At 46.0% G+C, this 23,503-nt stretch overlaps 1 protein-coding gene across 2 annotated transcripts; it reads right to left on the bottom strand.

Moving 5' to 3' along the window:
• Positions 1–3,855: 3,855 nt before the first annotated feature.
• On the bottom strand, positions 3,856–23,247 carry SHOX (SHOX homeobox). Of its 2 annotated transcripts, none has more exons than XM_035116136.2 (5): positions 22,902–23,247; positions 18,527–18,735; positions 9,516–9,573; positions 9,292–9,383; positions 3,856–4,272 (listed from the first exon to the last, which is right to left on the bottom strand). In XM_035116136.2, exons 1-5 carry the CDS (start codon positions 23,245–23,247, stop codon positions 4,027–4,029), a joined length of 951 nt encoding a protein of 316 aa, XP_034972027.1. In that variant the 3' UTR covers positions 3,856–4,026. The 2 variants fall into 2 exon arrangements, with proteins under 2 accessions (XP_034972027.1, XP_034972026.1); XM_035116135.2 differs by having other exon boundaries at positions 9,295–9,383.
• Positions 23,248–23,503: the final 256 nt, after the last annotated feature.

The raw sequence follows: 23,503 nt of genomic DNA, 5'->3' as shown, positions 1-23,503 counted from the left end.
ACCTCACACTTAATGCAGTATACACTGTCTCCAGCCATGTTTAATACAAAGAAAGTGTACAGGAATGTTAAACTGCACGAAGCAGATGAATGATCTGGCACAGGGGTGTGGGTGGGTGGGTGGGTGTGACAGTACAGATCCCCAAGTGTAAGAGAATATAAGGTTTACCAAACAGAATGGAAACTTTGTTATAAGTTCATTGATGCATCAAGTGATGCGGCTATTAGGAACAACAATAAACTTCACCTGTTAAAATGCAGGTGTATTTATAAAGCAGGTTATAAAGCAGGGTCTCCATCTGTTGTTGGGTTACAACCCCCATCATCCCTGACCATTGGTCCTGCTAGCTAGGGGTGGTGTGAATTGTAGTCCAAAAAGAGCTAGGGACCCAAGTTTGGGAAACCCTGCTGTTAAGAGATTTCAAAGGCACAAAAATGGCAGGTCAACACTACTCCCGCCAATTTCGTTAGTGCCTTCTGTGCTTTGAAAAATCTCCCCACTGAGCCCAATTTTCAAAGGCCAAATGAGTCCCATTAAATATGGCCATGTAAACACCCTGTTAGTCCATGGCAGGGTAGGGAACCTGTTGCCCTCCAGATGCTGTTGGATTCCAAATTCCAAACAGCATGGTCTTTGATCAGGTCCAGGATGGAGGGGAGGATCTGTAGTCCAGAAATACAAAAAAAAAACCAAATTCCCCATTCCTGATCATCAAACATATAATCAAGGTCAAATGCATTTCTACTGAAAAGGGCATGCTCAGGGTGTGAGAAATGGGTGCCTCCTTCTGAAAACAAGTATCCCTGTCATAGATAGTGTATGTTTTAAATAAGCATTGTATCACATAGACTTTATTTAGTCTTGTTGAGGGGGGGAGCAGATTTCAAGTCAAGCAGAACAGATCTGTCATATCCAACTTTGAGCATGTGACAAGTCATAATAGCTCAGACGATTGTGAATTTCCAGCAAAACTGGGCACTACCACACATTGGCACATCTTTATGGTGAATTAAAAATGGAATGTGCTGGCTACACTTTAGTTAATTAGACCCAAACAGTTCTCTTCTCCCATCTATTTATTCAAAGTGCAGGAATTGTATGAGAAACAGGAGAACGGTTTGCAGTTTTTGTTCTACTGCATTAGCACTGGGTGGGGTTAATGGGAGTTGTATTCCAAAACAGCTGGAGCTCACCAGTTTGGGGAAGGCTAAAATATCTGATTATCTGTTATTAGTATTAAGTTTCAATTCTCTACCTGGTGTTACCTACAGCTTCATAAACCACTTTCTAGCTGTTTTTTTCCCTAGCTCAGGAGCACATAGCACATTTGTCCTTCCCTCCTATTGGTTTCATTCAGTGGAATTTCCACACAACACATCCCTCACAGATTGCACCCTTTGGCTGTAGCATAGAGCTACCCGCATTTGAGGTCAGATCCACACTACCAACATAAATCCAGTTTAACCATTATCACTGTTCTGCAAGGCGCCCTGGGAATTGTAGTTTTTTTCAGGGCACTCAAGATGTCAGAGAGCTTTCACTAAAGCTTTACAAGAGTACAATTTGCAGTTGTAGGATAGCCTCTATAAAACTAGTGTTCAGATTCTAGTGTGTTGACATAAACACACTTCCTTCCATGAGATTCAGGCATAGGCAAACTTGGCCCTCCAGATGTTTTGGGACTACAACTCCCATCATCCCTAGCTAACAGGACCACTGGTCAGGGATGATGGGAGTTGTAGTCCCAAAACAGCTGGAGGGCCGAGTTTGCCTATGCCTGATGTGATTGATAGATATACATACATTGGTGTGCAGGGCTGCTGCAGCTATTTTTAATTTCAGGTTTCCACCATACCCTTGACATAAAGAGGTACCGGGGCTTTCACAAAGAGGTAGGAAAGTCAGGCAAAATGTTTCAACTCTGAAAACTTGTCCAAAATATAATTGTTTTGCGAAGAATAAATAAACTGAGAAAAGAGAACCATCCCGACAATGAGATTGCATGCTGGTTAGAAGAGAGAGAGAGGAAAATATTGACTTTTAAAGAAATACAATACATTCTGTCCTACGGACACTTCACGGGGGGGGGGGGGAGATCAACAAAAACTTCCCAAACTATTAATGGGTTTTTCTTCAAAAAAGAAATACACTGGAAGGTCAATGGAACAGACTTAATGATTTTATGCTGTTGAGATGCAAAGATTCCATCAATGAGACTTGGATATCATATGCAAAAACAGATTTAGAAGTAGACAAGAGCAGTATTTGTTTCCAGAAGAAGCACCAGTTAATAAATTGGTTGAAAGGAATTTACATGTAAGTGAGCAATGTGGGTATAATAAACTTAGACACTTTGGTAATATAATTTCAAGGAGTTCTCCTCAATTTCTATGAGTCGTAGTACCAGCTCATACTAGCTGATAAGCTCCAATGAGCTGGCATTTGGTGTATAAAATTGGCTTCAATTTCCCCACCCCCACCCCAAAAAACCCCACTGAACTTGTCCACCTCTACATGACACTGACTTGGTTGTTGTTTCCTTACTTTAAAACAATTGCCAAATAAAAATAAAATTATAATTATAATAATTAATACAGGCATTTGAGCTTAGTTCCCAGAAATATGGCAAATGAACTGGATTCATAATCATGGCGGTTCTCTTTTATATATGCAATTCATATTTCTTTCCCAATCTGTAGAAGGCCCAGACGTTATCATTTTGGCAACAAATGGCAATTCCCAGGTCTGAACACTAAGGACCAGGTAACAGTTCCTGCAGAGTTGGTTATTAACAGAAAAAGAATGCGCAGCTATTCCCCCCCCCCTTTTTTAATCTATAATATTTACAGTATTGCACTTTACTGCACTTAATTGCATTTCACTAAAATTAACGCTGCATCAGTATTATGCTTTTTTTAAAAAAAACTGTGTCCATCTTTGACAGATGAATCAGCCCCTCTAGATCCAAACCAAGCAGGCCTTCCGCAGAGATCCAGACATCTGGAAATAAAAACGGTGAAGTAAACCTGTTCACATAGTACAAGCATTTCAGCATGTTCAGGTGGTTCTCAGTAAAACAGATGCGTTCATTTGGATCACCAACTAATTTGGGTGTCTCTCTCTCTCACACGCACACTCAGTTGTTGTTGTTGTTCTTGTTGTTGCTTGCGGAGGATGTAGTCATTTGGACACCCCATTGTGTTATTGCTGCTTTATTTAGAGAACACTGCCTTGTCTCAGCTCTGAAAATTCCACAATTAAATTCAAACCAGTTCTGCAGCAGCAGCAGCTCCATAGCGATGGAAGAGATTCATGAGATTGAAATTATACCGTTGGCAACAAAGAAGAAATGTCATCTTAATGGAGACCAGCCCCACGATGTTGTTAAGCTTTTTCTTTTCTTTTTCCTGTTTCATTTTTGTTTCAGTATACTTGGCGATTTTCAAACGTTGTTTAAAGTTAGGCACATGCACGACGTAGCAAAACCGGCAGCAGCAAATGGTGTTGGGCTGACATGATCATCTTCAGTTTGGCCAGGGTCCACTTCCACTTGTCCCAAGATTCATGGATGCCACGTGATCGGAGGGTTCCATTCCCCCCCCCCCAATCTACTTTCCTCCAAAGTTTTCTCAATTTCCCCCCCCCCCAAAAAAACTGACACTTATAGCTGAGATCCAGACTGATTTCAAACCTAGCAATTATGCATCTGGTGGCTGAAGAACAGTTTAACTGCAATCATTAGCACTAAGTGCTTTTTGAAACAAAAATTTAAAACAGAAAATAGGCCAGTTGGTCCTTCAGTCCTCAGATCAACTGAACAAGTTGCTGAAGTCTTTGAACAAAATAAAAGGAGAGGATGAGAAAGGGAGGAAAGAAGGAACAGGCCAGCGCTGAGCCTGTCTACAAGTACTTGTGGGCCTTTAAAAAGGTACCAGTTGTCCTTATCGCAGCCAAGCTCGGAGACTGGATAGAGGAAAGATACAATTGTCCATTCCTGGCAACAAAATGGCTTCTGGGGAGGAAATGTCAGAGGCCCAGGGCCTCGGCGTGTTTCCGAGCCTTGAGCCTCAAGTCAGCGATGCTGGAATTCTTGCTGTTGCTCTTCGCAGCCGCTGCTACTACTGCGGCCGCAGAGGCGGAATCTGCCAAGGAGGCAATGGGAAGTCCAAAAGGGGGCGGAGGAAACATCAGATAAGGGGCGTGTGCAGCCAGGTGAGGGTGGAGGTGAGGGTGGGCATGGGTGACGCCTTCCAGCTGCAGCTGAGCTTGGACCTGAGGGAGCAAAAGAAGCACACAGAAGCAAAAGGGACAATGAGTAAAGGAGCTTCCAGCAGGGTAAACAAATGAGTGTCATTCTGTGCATCTGTAAATAGGCCGGGTTTTCAAGGGGACATACACCAGGATAGGTCTGCAGCCTGTAGGAACAGAATGGCTTTCTGTATGTAACAGGCAGGTGTGGATTCCTGGTAAACTGGGCTAGGTGCTTAAAAGGTCTGTTAGCTAATACCACAATAAAGTCGACAGGATATCACAGTGTTGTTTTTGCTTCTAACCATTGTCATCTGCAGCAGCAGAAAGATGCTCTCACTCTCAGCATATCAATATCAGAAACCATTTAAGGTCCAGACCCAAATAACCATGAGCACTTTCTTCTTATGTCTCAGCATTTTAATCTACTGTTGCACAGTGCCACTCTTTGTACATGGTTCCTTAATTTGTTGAATTGCCACATTCCACTCATTATTTTACTGCCATTGACTTAGAACTGCAGAGTTCCCCTTTTCCGGATCTTCCAGACACACAAACTCTTTCCTTTTCTGTAGCATGGTTCCTCTACATAGCAATACCTATTCAAGCTTCTCTTTGGCTGGGAACGACTTAATAGCTGTGTTGTGCACCCTGAATACTGCATATCAGGCTCTGGGCACTTTGCAGCAACCCTGCAGTGTTGTCCAGCGGTATTGAACCCCTATTGCACATTGGAGATCAGCAGAATCTGAGTACAACAACCCTGCATTGCTTCTTTTTTTTCATCCCCACACTGCAGGTAGAACTGAGAGAGCAGGATAGAGCAAACCTGCAATATAGTTCACTTTTCCCCCCAGTTGTAGATTGGAGGGCTGTGCTTATAAAGACTAACTTACAGCAGCCCTGCAATGTAGGCCACTGTTATATATCAGGTCAGATGTAGAGCTATATGATTGGCCTTCTCAAACCTTCTCCCAGGCCACACCAAGCACTTGTTTGCAAGAAAAGCCTTGTGTTCCATTGGCTTGCATTCAGACTGGTTTTTAAAAAAATAAAAAGTGGACATGAAGTAAGGCCCTGTGTTATAGCAGGCGACACCTATCTTTTCTGCTAACTCTTAATTTTTAGCCACAGACTCTGGTAAAACCTGCACATTTTGTTTCAGATCCCCACTTGTGGCCTGGTATTATAATGATGTTTTCTTTATCAAGCAAAATTAATGCTTCCTAGGAGGTCACACATAATTTTTTTGGGCCAAACTTCTCTGAGGAACTAATAAAAGGAGAATCATGCCCACAAGGGTGTGCAGGAGAGAAAGTGCAGCCACACACACCGGCAGTTACTGCAGCTAAAGTCCTTGTGGCACACGTCCAGCAAATGAAGGACTTTTGAATAGTAATAACAATAATAACGTTAAAAAGGCGACGGTGTAATTAAATAGCTGCAAAAGTGAGTTTGAACTGGCCCTAAACACCACTGGACTTTCAACAGGAACATGTGCTGCCTGATCTGATGCAGAGTTATAGCCCCAAGGTGCCAGATAACTTCTCTGGCCTTTGTTTATAAGGTTTATAAGTCCCCTTGTAAGATTTGTTTTAAGATGGCTATAAATAATTTTTCCTTAGTATAGCTTTTGAGCTTTATTATTTGACCACTTTCTAAGAATACTTAACAATGGTTCAATGGCACTTACTAAATGGCTATTTTAAAGCATATTTCTTTGTGTCGCCGTCTGAAACACTTATAAGGGACTAGGGACTAGACACTTATCAGGGCCTGAGAGGGCTTAGGTGAATCAGAGAAGATTTGTTGTATGTGTGTGTGATTAAATTCAATCTCTTTGACCACTGGTGTGAGAGAGAATGTGGGTATTCAAACATTTGAATAAAACTGAGCAAGAAGAGCCAAGGGCTTGTCAATCGTCTCCACGCCTTCCCACTCCCACTGTCCGGAAGTGTGGAGGCGTTTACTGCCTGGACAGAATACCGCCTGTACATCTCTGTATGTAAAGGGGGGGGAATGCATTTAAGAGAGGGAAGAGAAAAGTCAAGAGAAGGGCCTTGGATTTTCCCGAGCTGGCTACTCATCCGCAAGCCTCCTGCCATGTGGCCTTGTCTGCAGGCTTGCTTATTTTCGCCTCTTCCTCCCTTGTCCTTGGGTGGGAGAAATCCATCAAAAAAAACTGTGGCCATCTTATTCACGCCACAGCTCCCCTTAACACGTCTAACTTCAAAAATAAATGGAGCTGTTTTTCTAGTCAGTTTCACCCTCAAGCTAATGAAGGTGAAATTGACAAATTAGCAAAGGTTTCACATATTCAGGCAGCCATCGGGAGGCAGAGAAAGGTAAAGAATCATCTCCCCAACATTTTCTTCCTCCTGCCTGTGTTTTTTAAGGAAACAAAGTAGAGCAATTTCTATTTCTCTGTGTCTGAGTGGCTAGGGTGCTTTTGCAGGGAATCGACCAGTTTCCTTGTCACAGGTTGTTTCTGACACTTTTCCGCCCTGAGAAGTACCCAAGCCCCACTAACACCCGGGGGGGCTGAAACAAGCCCCCCCCCCCGCCTGCCTACCCCTCACATCCTGCCTCGCTAAGTAAATGCTTTTGGGTTCTTACGTTTTTCCCACCTTGCCCTCTGTGTTGGAGCCATTCACTAGACTGGTCTTAATGGCAGCATTTCTGGGTGGCTTTCAAAAAATAAAGTCCACACGAGCAGCTTTGAGGCAATGCGAGGTTACAACCTCTTAAAAAGGAATTTTCACACGTGACCACCAAAACCCCGCACCCCGAGTTCTCTTTGTTAAGAGGATCGCCAAATTTCCACCCAGCTCTTCTAGGTGTGCCTTTCTAGCAGCAACAAGAGATAAACACTGCCACAGAAGAAATCAACTACCTAGGCCCCACTTTTCTGAAACCCTGTTTGAAATAAATGGGACTTTTCCGGAGGCCCAAGAATCACAGGGGTGCTTAATTATATTCTTCTTCTTCTTCGGCGATCACTCATAGCCGAGTAAGATTGTCTGCCATAAACACGATTTTAACAATGTGTCCGAAAGTGACTGTGGAGGCCAATTCTGGATCCACACGTCCTTCCACAGTGGGGACATCGGTTTCCAGGTGGGAGTTGATCACGGTATGGATTTGCCAAGCGTGCCTTCCTCTTAGCACGTTTCTCCCTTGTGTCCTGAGATAGAGTTTCTTCAAAGCCCATGACGCCTTTGGTAAAAGCTGTTCTCCAACTGGAGCGCTCACAGGCCAGTATTTCCCAGTTGTCAGTGTTCATACTACATTTTTTAAGATTTGCCTTGAGACAGTCTTTAAACCTCTTTTGTTGACCACCAGCATTACGCTTTCCATTTTTAAGTTCGGAATAGAGAAATTAATTATATAGGAGGATCTAAGCTAGGCATCCCCAAACTTCGGCCCTCCAGATGTTTTGGACTACAATTCCCATCATCCCTGACCACTGGTCCTGTTAGCTAGGGATCATGGGAGTTGTAGGCCAAAACATCTGGATGGCTGCAGTTTGGGGATGCCTGATCTAAGCAGAAGGGAGCTGAGGCTCTCTGCTGCTTACTGACTTTTCCCTATGGGTTGTGTGTGAGACTACTTTCAGTTCCCAGTAATGAAGACTAATGGGGCAAAAAGAGTGAGTAAAACATGGTTTTTGCGTTCCATACATTGCTGGTGCGACATGGTGACTGGAGGGTTAAAGACCTGCATTCAAATCCTCTTGCAAGTAGCAGGTTTACAGTGAATTTAAGGGCAGAGGTTGCATCATTTCAGTACTCGTTACTTAAATCAATCTAATAAGTTACCGGTAGGTCTCTATTATTGCCCATATCAGAAGATGGCTGAGCCTGAGAAATAGACTTCTTCATGGCCATGCAAGTTTGGGAGGTGGTTTCATTGTGTGAGTCCTGAAACATGTTTGTGTGAGTCCTGAATACATGCTACAGTATTTTCTCTGTTGCTTTGATAAAGATTAGCTTTGGACAAAGCAGTTTCTCAGCCTAACCTACTTCACAGGAATGTTGAATCCACACCATGCATTTGTAGCACATGGCTTTCCCCAATCTCAGTGAAAAGTAGCTTGCTACGGGTGCTGGGAGCTGTAGCTCTGTGAGGAATAAGCGACAGTTCCCAGGATTTGGGGTGTTTGGAGGGGGAATAAGTGTGTTGAATGTGTTTTAAATGTATGGTGTGGATCCACCTGTCCCTTAAGCAAAGCACAGATCAAGCTATGATCCCATATACACTTACCAAGAACAATGTCCCCATTAAAAGCAACATGATTTACTTCTGAGTGAACATTTCTAGGACTACAATGCAGGTGTGCTTTAGGACGACTACTTAGGAGAGAGGAACAAAAATAATGGAATTCTACATTTAGGTATTTGGGGAAGTTAAGGTACAATTACCTGGATTTATATTCTTCCCCTCTGCAATCAGTATTTTTCCTGCCACAGGTAAGAACTGTTGTGCCTTTAAAGACTACTTGAAAGGCAGAAATTAAGTGGTTCAGTACAGAGATTAATGTGTTTGGTTTCTACTAACAGTAGCTGGGGCAAATCAACTACTCATCTTTCCAAGAGGATGAGTAGAAGCAGCCGGAAATTTTGTTTTTCCAAATGATGCAACACTCCACATTACTATCCTACACAGTGTTCACTCAGAAATAAGTCAGTGGCGCTTACTCCCACATTGAGCGTGAACAGGATTGCAGCCAGGCTTGGAAGCCACAGTCAGCAAGTCCTCCTTCCAAACCTGGGGACGCTTGTCGCTAAGGGCGCCTCTGAGGGCGCGCAAAGTGCCCTCCTTTGCCACTGACTCGTCCCAGCCTTAAGAAACGCCCGAAGGCTTCCTTGACGGATCTGCGCTCCGGCCATGCCTCCTGCCCAGCGAGAGGAGTATTAGCGCCGCCCCCTTCCACCTGACAGCCCGCGCGGAAGAGGCGTGTCCTTTTCTACAGCACCCCTCCCGAACCTCGATTCTCCTCGGACGTACAGGGAGAGAAAGGGATCAAAAGGAATCAAAACTAGCTACCTGCTGGAAAGGCATCCTCAGGGCACCCATGTTGACGTAAGGAGCCACTCGGCAGGCGTCTAAGTGGCTGGCCGTCCCCAAGATCACACCTGCAAAGCGGGGGGGGGGGGGGGAGAGAGAGACACGTGTCTTGGTGAGGAAGGAACCTCGGGGGTCCGGATAGCCGTCGCCGTCCCCTCCCCTCCTCCAGCCCACACAAGCACTTTCCAGCTCAAACTCACCTTTATGCATCTGGTTCTCCTGTTTCCGGCATTTGGCTCTTCGGTTCTGGAACCAAACCTGCAAAGAAAGAAAATGAGGGGAGGGGAGGTTTTCACCATCAGTTCTGAAGCGTCTGGCAGCCACCCGTGCTTATAAAAACGAACTTTTTTGACCAATACAGACATTTTTCCCCTTACCCACACGCGCCCTTGCTTAATATTCAGTCTGATGAAGAGTCCTGCTGGGCTCGGAAGCTCCCTGTTTTGTGTCATTTTGACTGCTCGTACAATAAAGGGGTTTTATTTTGGTTGCTATGTTTTATGGGTTTTCACGGGACCAACAATGAAGAAACAGGTAACTTCGTACCCACCCACAAAAGGACAAGTTTTTGAGGATATTCAAAACACAAGAAAGTATAAAGTCCGAATGGCAGAGGACAGAAGCTATCTCAGTCCGTGTTCCACAGTCTCAGAGAGGCAGAGGAAAGATGAAGACCTTGGACTTTGCTTCCCGCCCCCCCTTCTTCTTCCAAAATCAAAGTGGCAGTTTTGCTATGCACGCTACTTAAACTTCTCTCTTTCCTCTCCTTTGCTCATCTGGTGGCTTTCTTTCTGAGAAATGCTTGTTTATTTGGCATACAGGTAACAGTATACATCACGCAAAACAGCAGGACTTGTCAAAGACCCTTTTAAGACAAGGGTCGTGGTAATGGTAAGCAGGTTTCAAGAGACTCGCAGCGTGATCCTTATACGTGTCAGAAGTAAATCCCGTTGGGTTCAATGGCTCTGCCTGTCGTGTATACCGGTAGGATTGCAGCCTGAGGTGTTTCGAAGTAAGAAAATAGGAGTGCTCCCCCTCCCGTCCTGTGCTATACCACTAAAATGATATAACTGTAGCATTTGCTATCCCGCTGTTGGAATGACAAGCAATCCTGACGTCCACACTGGTATTATTATTATTAATAATAATAATTTATACCCCGCCCATCTGGGTGGGTTTCCCCCGCCACTCTGGGCGGCTTCCAACAAATATCAAAATACATTAAAATGTCACAGATTAAAAACTTCCCTAAACAGGGCTGCCTTTAGGTGCTTTCTAAACGTCAGGTAGTTGTTTATCTCCTTGACCTACGATTGGAGGGCATTCCACAGGGCGGGCGCCACTACCGAGAAGGCCCTCTGCCTGGTTCCCTGTAGCTTTGCTTCTCGCAGCGAGGGAACCGCCAGAAGGCCCTCGGCGCTGGATCTCAGTGTCCGGGCTGAACAATGGGGGTGGAGACGCTCCTTCAGGTATATAGGACTGATGCCCTTTAGGGCTTTAAAGGTCAGCACCAACACTTTGAATTGTGCTCGGAATCCTACTGGGAGCCAATGTAGGTCTCTTAGGACCGGTGTTATGTGGTCTCGGCGGCTTCTCCCAGGCACCAGTCTAGCTGCCGCAGTCTGGATTAATTGCAGTTTCCGGGTCACCTTCAAAGGTAGCCCCACTTAGAGCGCATTGCAGTAGTCCAAGCACTACCCTACACTGGGTACACAGTTGTGCACTAGAATGGGGAACAGTGTAAACCTCTTAGAGGTTTTTGTTGATTGTGCACACACTCATACACACCCATAGTTCAGTTTAAAAAAAAAAATACAAATGACCTGAGAACAGTGACTTTCTGCATTATTCTTATTACTATTACAAAGCATAAAGCAGCCACTAGATCAGAAAAGGTGGGCTGCAAATGATGAGACGAGTTTCACTTGCAACGTTTATATGTGCAAATAGAGCATGTGAGATCCCAGTGCAAACAGAGAATCGGACAAGAATCGAAATGGGATTCATTCGCACTTCTGCTTAAAAAAAAAACCAACGGAACAATGCGCAGCTTGGAGAAAGTCGTCCCCTGTTGTAAAATGTAGAGTTTGCATCTTGATCCTCCCAAGCATTGCTGATGTCAAAGTCAAGCAAGCAAGTGCTTTTAAGAGGAGCAGTCAAGCCACCAGCGACCTCCCTCCTAAGGATGCGAATCCAAATTCGCAAAGCACCGCGAAGTTGATGCGGGGGTGCCAGACTGCCAGTCGCTCCCACCCCGCGCATGCGTACTTTTTTTTTTTAAGTCCTGGCCAAAAGGAGACTTTGCTCCCTCCGTCTCAAGGAATTCAGAGGAAGGGGCTGCCAGTGGGGTGCAGCGGAGCCCCAAAGGCAGCCAGCAACCATTCGAAGGTATAAGAGGCAATACATGGATTGGCCTGTGAGGGCGCTAGAAACAGCCATGAAACATCCCCTCCCGCTCCCAGTTCTGCTCCCGGAGACCACTAGGCTGGTGCAAGGGAAATGAAGCTCTTCTCCTGTTTTTAAATTTACTGTATAGAGAACCGGTCGAACATATGAGCCCTCACCTACAGGCTAAAGTGCGACAGCCCGGGCACAAATTGAGCGCCTCGGCGCGACAACGAAGCTTGCACAACTGCTCAGTTTATAGCACTTCGGATATCAGTCAGGAGGGGCAATTTGGATTCCCTCCCCACGAGTAGGGGAGGAATTTTGCAATGATATATTCAAGGCTTAGACCGCAAACAAGTCAATGTATTTTAAGAGCTATGCGTGTAGTTCAGTATCCCATAAATATAACGCGAATGATACAGGTCCGCTCGCGCACTTCTTTAAACCAAAGAATATGTTCCGATCTAAAGGTTTAGATTTAGAACAGCAGTCACTCTTGAGGGACCCGTCCAGAAATAGAGAGGACTCCCGAAGAACAAACAAATACGGTCTGAAATGGGAGGGGGCACTATTCTCCTCCCTAAAAGTGTGTCTTTGTAATACTTTTATGTTGCCAGCCGCCTTGTGCTCCCTTTCACCGGGAAAGGCGGAATATTAAAAAGCGGCAAATCATTATGTAGAACTAGCAGATGAACAAAATGCCTCAGAGGCTATCCAAAGAAAGAAACTGTTCAGTCCAGCAACAAAGACTGGCTAGCTTTAAACTGGGGGAGGGAAGCAAAAAGCGCCGCTTGTTGGCATCTCCTAATCGAGATCAGGAAAACAGGCAGATGGCGTTCAGGAACAGAGAGCCAAGCCGCAATCCAATGCCCACACCGACCGTGGAGCAGGCAGGCCCCATGGAAGTCAATGGGGTTTACTGCTGAGAGAACAGGTATAGGTTCCGGCTGACAAACAGTTAAGGGAGATTTCCCCGTGGGGAAGAGGTTATCGGCTCACACACTAAAACCATGAGACATAAATGTGACAGATCGCCACACACCCAAAAAGTGCCGAGTACCAAGTGCCGATTTACAATTCGCATCCGTCTCTCATACATACATACATCCACACACACACCCTTGCTCTCTCACGTCCAGCATTCCTCCAATTTGGCTGAATGTGGCTTCCTTTCCCCCTGTGTGTCAGACAGTGACATTTCCTCGAGGTTAGTTTTGAACGCATATAAATAAAGAAGGACCAGTTTTAGTGGATTTCTCCCTATGTCGACTCGTGCGGCATCGCTTTTTCCCCCTATTTAAGGGGAAATAGGCGGGGCGAGTGGGGTGAGTTTCAGCTAAGCCCTTTTATTCCCGAATTTCTGACAGGGTTTATCAGGGCTTTATCTAATGTTTCCATGCTGACCTTGGAATTGCCCACTAAAATGGCCAACCATGGATCCACACCCAAACACGTGCAGAGCCCTAATTAATCGGAAGAAAGTCCCATCACGGTTCAGTGGAAGGACACTTCATTTACCTGGGATTTACTCCCGAACAACCATGCAACAGAAGAGGCTACCAGCGATTAAGGTTGCAATCCTAGAAGAACTTCACTGAAAGCAATTCTAGAAAAGTAGCGAAACCAGTAAAGTTTCTTTGAAGATTTAAAAAGTATATTGTGGCATGAGCCTGTTTCGTTACAGGCAAGGCACAGCATTTCGTTGAATTCCGCGGGGCTTACTCTCGAGCAAACGATGCTTAGGATCGCCCTGCACAGTCACGACCCCCCAACCCCCCCCCCCTGAAAGTCAATTCAACTTCGAATGCAAATTCCGTTTATGGGGAAATCAATTAATTCCACACAAATCACCCAGAAGGATTATTCAAAGGCGGTTAATCCAACAGATTTCAATTACCCCTTTCCATTTGTCTTTTGACTGGGTTGTGGATCCCACCATAAATCCGTTTTTCAGAGCCACGATTGACTTTTAAATAGGCTTGACTTCCACGCGACAATCAAACACTTTCCAAATTTGGGTTGAAGGAATTATTTCTAATTCTGCCATCATATTTTATTCTTTTTCTTTTTTAAAAAAAAAAATTGCCATCCTAGTAATCCTCCCCTAATTCCGGAAATTCCCGTGCATTATAAATGGAGGCAGGGAGGGGGGGGTGTCCTTAGATCTATCTGGCGTACCAAACAGCAAGGGAGCCTTCTCCCATGAGAGGGGGAGGGAGAGGATTTTTTTACAAATATGTTTAAAGAATTACGTCTACCGTCAAATGCTCAGTGTCTCCACTCCCCCCCCTCCTCTTACTAAATCAAACTTTAGTCAGCCTCTGTCTGCTGAGACAGATCAAATCTGGGAGTTAAGCAAACATCGCTCCCATTCGCCCCGCCCCCCCTCCAAGTTCCTCCGCTTGCCAAGTTGATCATACGGTTAATTAATACTAACTGCACTTCCTACATCACATTTCGCCTCCGAGCTTTCTTCAATTGCCTTAATGATGGCCATTTACAACGGAGTAATTAGTGCAAAGAAAGGCTTCCAAAGACATTAATTATCCAGGGGTACTGGAGTGGGTTTCTTCAACAGGAATTGGCCGCCTTCACACGTGCGCTAGTGGCGTCGCCTCCCCCTCCCCGATCCGGGTCTCTAATAGGTGATGTCTCAAATTAAAAGATGGGGGAACGGGGAGGGGGGAAGTTTGCTCAATTTCTGAGCGATCCCTGAACTTTTTGAAAAGGAGCTTTCTTTACTAGTGCAATGGGAATGTCCCCTTTCTATTTTAATGTCCTGATCCCTGGCTCCATTGGATTTCCTGGTTCTCTGAAGAGTGCAACAAGCAGCACAGCCTTTTGGAATAGGTAGACGGCCGTAAGACCCTCAACACGCATAGTCTCGTGGGATCTCCGAAGCTAAGCGGGGTCAGGCCTGGTTAGTACTTGGATGGGAAACCACTGCCTAGGAATACCGGGTGCCGTGGGCTTGCCACAGCAAGGCATTCTTAGCTCAACCGTGAAACTCAATCTCAGGGTGCTGCATTCGAGCCCCACGTTGGGCAAACGAGTCCTGCATTGCAGGGGGTTGGACTAGATGACGCTTGTGATCCCTTCCTATTTTACAATTCTAAGACTCTTTCGAACACCTCTGGAAACTTAGCCACTTCAAGCGGACTGACGTTTGGAGTATCAAACCCCGCCATCTCTCCGCCTCCCTTGGGAGAAAGGGCCATTGATTTCAGCGAAACACCGACTTCCCTGTAAGTGTGCTGAGAAATTACAGCCTTAGTCAAATTCAGCCGAAATATTTGGCTTCCAGCAAGGTTTTGTTCCGACCGTTAGCATTGTGAACGCCCCACTTGAAACGAAAATATTAGTTTCTCAATATAACCACCTACCATTCATATAAACCCTGAGAATGGGGATCTTTTTATGGTAAGTCATCATCATCATCATAAAGAATTCACCCTAAATCAGAGTTTTAAGTAATGCTGCTTAATTAAGCCGCTGAAGGAAATGTGCATTTAAAAGTTGTAAACAGAAACCTTCAGCTATGCTGTCTGAGGACAGAGGGTGGCTGTACTGTATTGACAGACAACTAACCAATGAGTAAAAATTAATATGCCCCTCGTGTTATTTATTCTTCATTCCATATCCCCTTCTCTCTCTCTCTCTCTCTCTCTCTCTCTCTCTCTGTGTGTGTGTGTGTGTGTGTAGCTCTTTATCCAGCATTAACGATTTTGGAATGCCTCCCATGACCTGCCTCTGTGCTAATTCCGATTGGGGTCTCTACGCCACTCGTCATAATATAATTTATACAAATTCCGGGGAGAGTTCCTTCCCCGCCCCCAAGGGTCGTTTGGTCATCTGTTACCCTGTTAAAGGAGGCAGACTTTATTTTTATTTTATTTTTTAACCACACATAGGGGGCAGATATGTGGCACATTCTGGGGCAAAAATGTCCTTTTACCCAGCTTTAACCACCCGGTCAGGAGCAGCGTGCGAGAGGTGTGTGATGTGGGGGAGTAATCCGCGTTAAACCCTGCTGGCTAGTACCAGTGGCTCCTGAAATGCACTTCTTAAAAAAACTCGCTGTGCCCTTTTTTTTCCTTCCCATTTATAAAAAAATTTTAGCTTTGGAAAAAGGCGAAAGTGATGAGGAATAAAAGTGATGAATTAGCCCACGCGCGCAGCCATCATAAATCAGCCCGGGTGTGATTCCCGATCAATTCCAAGTAGTCATGAATATGCTAAGTAAAGCGCAGGACAGTGTTTTAGACAGTTATTTCTTCATTAAGGATCACTCAGTGATTTCTTTCACAAATGCTCTAATCTGATTTCCTTTTGATTTCCATTAGAGACAGTGAATAATGACATTTAATTTAGCCTTGCGCCATAAAAACCCGAAGATATTTGCTCGTAATTGAATTACTGCCTGCTCCTCACTATGGTCTCATAACTTTCAATTATAACCCTGACAGCTGGGCGATATGAGTTGCCGGTACAACACTAAAAATAAAAGGTTAATAAGAAGTAGCTACCGTAGGAGCTCCAATTTATTTACAGCACATTTCCACACTAAATTGAAACTAGATCCTTTAACAACAAGGGACAGGCGCTACAGACGAGGATTAGGAGGCAATTCGGAGAGTATTAAAATATCTTTGGGTCGTTGCTGCTTTCGCCCTTCGGTCTCCTTCCTTTTCTCTTCCTCCTTTAATAAGATGCCGACCGAGTCCTTTTTAGCCGATCGAATCCTGATTAGGTTTTAATTAAGGGTTCTCTCTAAAACGGCTTTCTCTGGACTTTATTTTTTGGGGTTGGGGTGAGACTGGAAAATGTTTCCCCCTTCAGAAATGAGAAGAGAGAGAGAGAGAGAGAGAGAGAGAGAGAGAGAGAGAGAGAGAGAGAGAGAGAGAGAGAGAGAGAGAGAGAGAGAGAGAGAGAGAGAGAGAGAGAGAGAGAGAGAGAGATTTGCTGGGGAGGGGGAGGGTGGAATATTTCATGAAACCTGCAAGCACTTGAAACGCCAATTTTCCTGTAACTATGAATATCCTGTTAAGGTGCCGCGCTACTCCGGTAATAAACTACTTGAAAGAAAGAGTGCGGAATTCAATTACAAGTAATTTATTTTTATAGAAACACTACGAGTAATTTATTTTTATAGAAACGCTACATCAAGGCTCTGGCAAGATATTATACAGGCTCGCCTAGAAGGAGCTGGGAAGATGACATAAAAGTTGATGTCCCCTTCAGCCAAAGTTTAATCTTTTCATTCATTTATCTTGGGCGGTTAGATCAATCTTCGGCGCGGGGGGTGGGAGCCACGACTTCTCTCTCCCTCCCCCCTCGAACGCTCTCCTTTCCAAGAAGAGCACACCAGTAAGCGCTATTCCGTTCCTGGGGAATATTTCATTTATTGTTGTATTTATTTAAAACCCGAACTTTTCGGGAGCCTAGTTTTCCCAGCTGTTTCAGGGGGAAAGCTTACAAAGAAACATTTTAAAAGTTAAATGACAGGCCTGCCCTGGAAAGAGGAATTACACGCAGGCGTTCTAGCTATCCAGATCTCCAGCTCGTTCAAATGCTACTCAACGCTGGACTTGGAAGTCAACCCCACTAATATCAGTGGGGCGTTCATACTAAAACTCTTCTATTAGAGTCGTGGGGCTCTAACCCTCAAAGTCCCAGCCAGTCTGGGAAGTGGTCAGGGGTTATGCGAAATTTGGTCCAGCAAACTCTGGCGGGGTCAACATCTGGCGAGCCACCCCTGACTTAAAGCATTTAGACTGAGCTTCCCCTTTCCTAGTGTGGCTCCCACCATCACCTCCAAGGAAAAACACTGGGTGAACTGTAAACGTGGTTCATTAAAATTGTTTTTCGTTGCTGTGGGAGTTCAGCCAGAATAAAAGCTCAGCTGGAGCTCAGTCTTCCCCACATGCCTTTGACCCTAAAGCCATGCTACAGGTTGATCACTTCAATGGAATCATAGAGTTGAAAGGGACCTCAAGGGTCATCTAGCCCAACCCCCCTTTTCCCTCCTTTTTGCACAACTTCTGTTTGAGGGGGATCGATGCTGCGACAATCGCCACATCCTGCACCATCCTTTTTTAATTACTGTATATCTATTTTGTTTGCTTCTTTTCCAGCCCCCCCCTCTCTCGTGAGCAAAGCTAAAGGCCTTTTTTTATAATAAATAAATAAATGCATTTTTAAAGGCAACAATCTGTTCCTGTATAGAGCATATGCCTTGGCCGCATGACCAGCAGGCAGGCCCCACAAGCCAAACGTCTCCTCGAGGATTGGGAGACGTTCTGTTTTCCAGAGGATCGACAAACGGAGCAGATGGGGCACCATGAATTCATACCCTTGTTATGCAAGTCAAATAGAGGCACGTCCCCAGCCCACTCCCGGCTCTAGATAATCCAGTCCCAGAGCACCCAACCAGCCTAGCTTGACCTACACCAATTGTTCTCCGAAGTTGCTCCCACCCTGTTAAAATAAAATAAAAAGAGGAGCAATAGAACCTCAAGGGAAAAGGGAAAGGTTTTTCGTTCCTGGCTGGGGCTACTAATCAGGCCTCTGATTGGTTAGCTAGCGGCACTCAGAGATGTTTCGAACGCTCCACGTCTGCTGAAGATTCTAAAGGGGCGAGAAATCGAGAGCAGCGCCAGTGGCTGAAATTCCCCCCCCCTCGGCTGCTCGCCCCCCTTCCGCGCCGTCACACGTGTCTGGGTGCTGCGCGTGACAAAAAGGAGGGGATTTTAATGGGGTAGACAGAGATCCGAAAGAAGGCCAGGAGGAGGACGACTCTGGTCTTCTTCTAAGGCTGCCTTACCTGAACCCTGGCTTCCGACAGCCCCAGCCTCTGGCTCAGCTCCTCCCTCATGAAGGCGTCCGGATAGTGCGTCTCGTCGAAGAGCCTCTCCAGCTCGTTCAGCTGCTCCAGTGTGAAATTGGTTCGACTCCTTCTCTGCTTCAGCTTGGTCTGGCCGTCTTCGTCTTCGGATTTCACCTCTTCCCGCTTGTCTTTGCACTCATATATCCCTGCCGGGGGGGGGGCGTAGGGAAGAGGAAACGAATACAACAAAGTTGCGCATCATAGAAGTAGAACCCTCCTTAATTTCCTCCTTAAAGCCCTCGAGGCGGGAGAATTGGGCACATAGTTTCCCCAGCAAAGGCGAAGGGCAGTCGCCTGTGAGCCTCCAAAAAAAGGCAAGCAAACGTGGCATCGTCCCATATGATCAGATGACACATTTGGGGGGTTGAGTGAAATATTCGTTAGTAAAATTTTCGGAGCGCACGGAGAGCTTCCTCTGATAAACACGTAAATGACTGCTATGCAGCCAGGGTAGATTTTTTCCCCCTCTGTCTCCTTGCATTTCTCCTGTTGCAGCGAGAAAATTATTTATTTGGGCGCAGAACAGGTGATGATCCTTAGAGAGACCTTGTGTGACTCACAAATTCTCCAGCTAAGGTTGCTAACTACCCCTTGTTGTAAGGGACATCTCCCGTCTCTCCACGCATATAAACTTAATCATCTTATTTCTGAAGACTGCAGGATCATACCTCGGTGGCAATATGTTGTCGCGACTACCAGGTGTGGCCTAGGTTTTCTGAACTGACAAGCCTCCTGAGGATAGTTAAAGATCTAAATACCCCACGCAAGCCAAGAGTAGCAAAGGCTTTACGCAAAACAAGTCTGAAGAGGAAATGCCCACTTTCAGTTGAGAAAAGCTCTGAGACGTGTCCACTATTCCTAGCCAGTCGCCTCCACCGGGAGGGGATCGGGGCCTCATTTTGCAGTCTAGACACGGCGGAAGGGGATCGGAAACACGCTTTTTAAAGACATGGGGGACCCCCCCTTTAATAGCTACTGAGCAATAAGAAAAGCACCAGAAAAACGTCATGTTTGTTTTGCTCCTTTAGGCGCGCTTTAAAATAAATCAAAAGGATATTAGAATCCATAGTCCCCAACGGAGAGGCTTTAGGAATGTGGGAACACACACACACGAGATGAACCCAGCTTTCCTGTGACCAGGAGACCATTAGAAATGATTCGGGCGACATAATCGGGGTGACCTTTGGCCAGAGGAGGTTAACTGCTGCCTTTTGTGGGCTGTGCTTAAAAAACAAAAACAAATGGCACAGGACGATATTCTTATAACCCATCGTCTTTCCAATATACAGTAGTAATGATAAAAGCCACCAAGCCTCAGGTATGGTCGGTTTGGGGGAAGATTCCTCCCTCAGGATAGAAATCGATAAAAAAGGAAACACCCGGAGGGAAAGACAGCGCCTCGGTTGCAGCAGCAGCAGCAGCAGCAGGGTGGGCCCGGTGCGCTTTGGGTGGCAGAGAGAGCATGGCCTGGACGCCCTCTCTGCCCCGCAGCCACGGCTGGCCTTCTGAGGAGCCAGCACGTCACTCCCGCAGCAAAACGTCACGTTTGCAAAGAACAGGAGCGCGTGATGATGTAACGAGGGACTCGGCAGCGGGCGGGGGAGAGAGGACTTCATCTCGCCTCTTCTGAAAGGGTTTGGAAATTCGGGGGTTGGCGCAGGGACTTCCTCTTGCCCCCTTTACCTGGGAAGCTCAGGTCACACTAACGGCAATAACCTCGACGTGAGCGCTCTCCAGCCAGATGCAAAGGACCCCATTTCCACCCTAGGGAAGGAAGCCTTGCTGGGCCCAATGGGGCGCCACTTCCCTTCCTTGGAACTTATTTACTGGCAAGTTCAGTGGCAACGCGGAGGACTGCAGCCTGTCGGACAGCTGGTCTCCAAGCTCATTCCCTGGAAGTAAATCCCCTCGATTCCAGTCTAAGTGGCCTCCCAAGGAAAAGGGGGTTGAGATCAGGAGTGACACGGTTAAGCCTCTGCTGTCCAGTTCTGTTGTTTTGGTTTTACTTTAAGGGAGCAGTATTGTGTTCCAGCCTACGACCTCTTACATGCAAATCTTCTGACATTGAAAGGCTTTACAATATTATATAGCTCCAAGTAAAATAAGTTTAAGAATCAGGGCATTTGGTTTAATGCATAATTTTAACTGATGGGACACACCGAAGTGCCTAAGAATCCCCAGGCAAGCCTCAAATTGAACATAAAACTATATATAAATGTATCATCAGCCAGAGAGGTTTTTACTCTCGTGGCTTTTTTAAAAATACGATGAAGGAGCCTTGAATTAAGAGGGGAAATTGTAATTTAAATACAGTGTTGTTCTTACCTACTGGGTTTTGTTTTGCACAACGGCTACCAAACACAGGTGTGAAGCTAACGGGTTTTTGACACTAGGAGCAAGATCTCTCAACACACACTGTCCATTAGTCTCTTGCCCTGATTCCGCTGAAACTCACTTCCGGCCCACGATCGCTACATTTTTTGCTCCCAACGAACGTTCGAGGGGTTGTCTCCCTTACAACTCCCTTTAATGGAGACACGTTCCAGCGTTCCAACCATTCACAAATATGGTAATGATTTTTCGCTTGTAATGTTTGTTGTACCGCTGGAAACCAGTCTTCCTCCATGGAATCTTTCTGAGGTTGATACCCTTTTGAGTTACTTTTTTTAAAACCGAAAAACAATTACAAACTTGAGATGTGTGTGAGAGAGAGATTACAATATATTTTATGACATTTCAGAGTTGCGTGTTCAAGGGACTGCTGAGAATGAAGCACGTTTTCAATAAACGGGTATCTATGTATATAAAATATTAGATATGTATATTGTTTCCAAAAACAATAACCGTGCATCGGAACTGACAGCATTTCAGGAAACTCGAAGGATTTCACCCCTTACTATTTTTAAAAATGTATTCTGAAAGGCCCTTCTCTCTCTCTAATATATATATATGAAATTGGAATTATTAAAGCTTCCCAGAAATTAAATTCTCATTTATTTAGCCCTGCGTCTAAGCTCTCCTTCCGATTATAACGAATCTAATAGAACATAAAAAAGAATTATTAATCATATTTAGAATTGATATTAAAGGAGCTTGCAGATTTGAGTGATAGGGCTATTCTTAAAAGGACAGGATGCTGTTTTGTTTTGTTCTGTTTATGGTACAAGTAGCATGAATCTCCTAAACTCTATCGATCCAACACACCGTTATTATTTTACGAAGGGAAGGAGCAGAACGAATGGCTGAGTAAAACATGTTTTAAGGAAAGGAGATTAACATAACTGAGCAGCCCTGCTGAATTTTAATTTAAAGTTTTCCCTTCCCATGCTGCATTTAATCCCATCGCATCTGCCCTGGAGAAAACCTGTCTTAAATCGCTGAAAAACGTTTAATCAACTTTCTAAAAAATTTAGTTTCCCTCACCCTCAGAATGCTCCCTTCTATAGGCAACAGTGAAGCGGGACAGGAAGAGCTATCGACCTGGTGGCCCAGGGTGAAGAGACTCACACATCTTATACATCAGAAGGAAGGAAGGAAGGAAGGAAGGAAGGAAGGAAGGAAGGAAGGAAGGAAGGAAGGAAGGAAGGAAGGAAGGAAGGAAGGAAGGAAGGAAGGAAGGAAGGAAGGAAGGAAGGAAGGAAGGAAGGAAGGAAGGAAGTGACACCCGGAGAAACTTATCGACACGGGCTCGGTACAAAATCCTAAATGCGCTTTTCCTTCCTTCCCCTCTCTATTTTCTGCTTCGATCCCCCAGCAGGCCTCTGACCAGTTTACCCTGAGCTTGGCTTCCCTTACGCCTCTTTTTAATGGAAGAAAAGAAACAAAAAAGAAGCCATAATTGAAGCCACCACATTGGAGGCTCGTTCCAGAAGAAGCTCCTTCGGGCAACAACACAGGCAGACAACTGGGCAAAAGATACCCGGGCTTCGATCGAATCGGGTCGTCGTTGCGAAACCTGCTTCTTTCTTTTTCCTCCCCGCCCGCCCCCCATATCCACGCTCTCCTATTGTTCCCAGAAAAGCGATGGGGGAAAGTTTGGCGTTTCTCTCCCTCCTCTCCCTTTCCCTTCTACTTTCCACCCCAGAAGTGGTTCACGATCCAAGCGGCCGTTCCTGCTGTTGCTAGACAAGTAGTGTATTATATTATTATTTATTATTATTATATCGCCCCCTGCCCAACCGCTCCTCCCCACCCAAAAAGCCTCGAGGCCTTCGGCGCTGGTGTCTGGGGCAGGGAGAGTAGGTGGAGAGACAGAGCCCCCCTCCACACCCCCACGCACCATCTCGCCTGGTGGGTCCGGTACCCTCCTTACCTTCCGAGGTCCTGCTGGCGTGGTTGAAGTCCTTGAGCTTGTCCTTGTCTCCGTCTCCGTGCTCCTTGAAAAGGTGCACCGGGCAGTGCGCGCCGCTCTCGGCCAGGTCCTGCAGGCTGCCGGCTTCCGAGGCGCCCAGCTCCCGAGAGCGCGCCAGCCCACTCTCCAAAACTTCCCGGTACGTGATAGTCTCCTTCTTGTGGCCGGTGCCTCCTCCGCCGCTGCTGCCGCCACCGCCGCCGCCTCCTCCTCCACCACCTCCGCCGCCACCACCTCCTCCTCCGCTGCTGCTCTCCTTGCTTTTCTGGTCGAAAGATTTGGAGACAAACGCTGTAAGTTCTTCCATGGCGACCCGGTGGCTGGGGAAGGGGAGGGGGAGAGAAGAAGCGCACGCTCGCGATCCACAGTGAAGAGGTCCTCCGCGCTGCAGCGGCTGGATCTGGGCGTGGGTCGTGGTGGTGCGGCTGGTGGGGTGGAGATCTGCACTCAGGAGGTCCAGGGGGCCGCCTCGTCGATCCAGGCTGTTGCTGCTGCTGTTGCTGCTGAAGGTGGTGTTGCGCGTTGCGTGCGCGTGTTTTGTTTTAAATCCTCCTCCTCGTGAC

The sequence above is a fragment of the Zootoca vivipara genome, chromosome 4, assembly GCF_963506605.1.
Source record: "Zootoca vivipara chromosome 4, rZooViv1.1, whole genome shotgun sequence".
Lineage (NCBI taxonomy): Eukaryota > Metazoa > Chordata > Lepidosauria > Squamata > Lacertidae > Zootoca > Zootoca vivipara.
The sequence above is the reverse complement of the archived record's forward strand: the minus strand, read 5'-3'. Positions and strand labels throughout refer to the sequence as shown.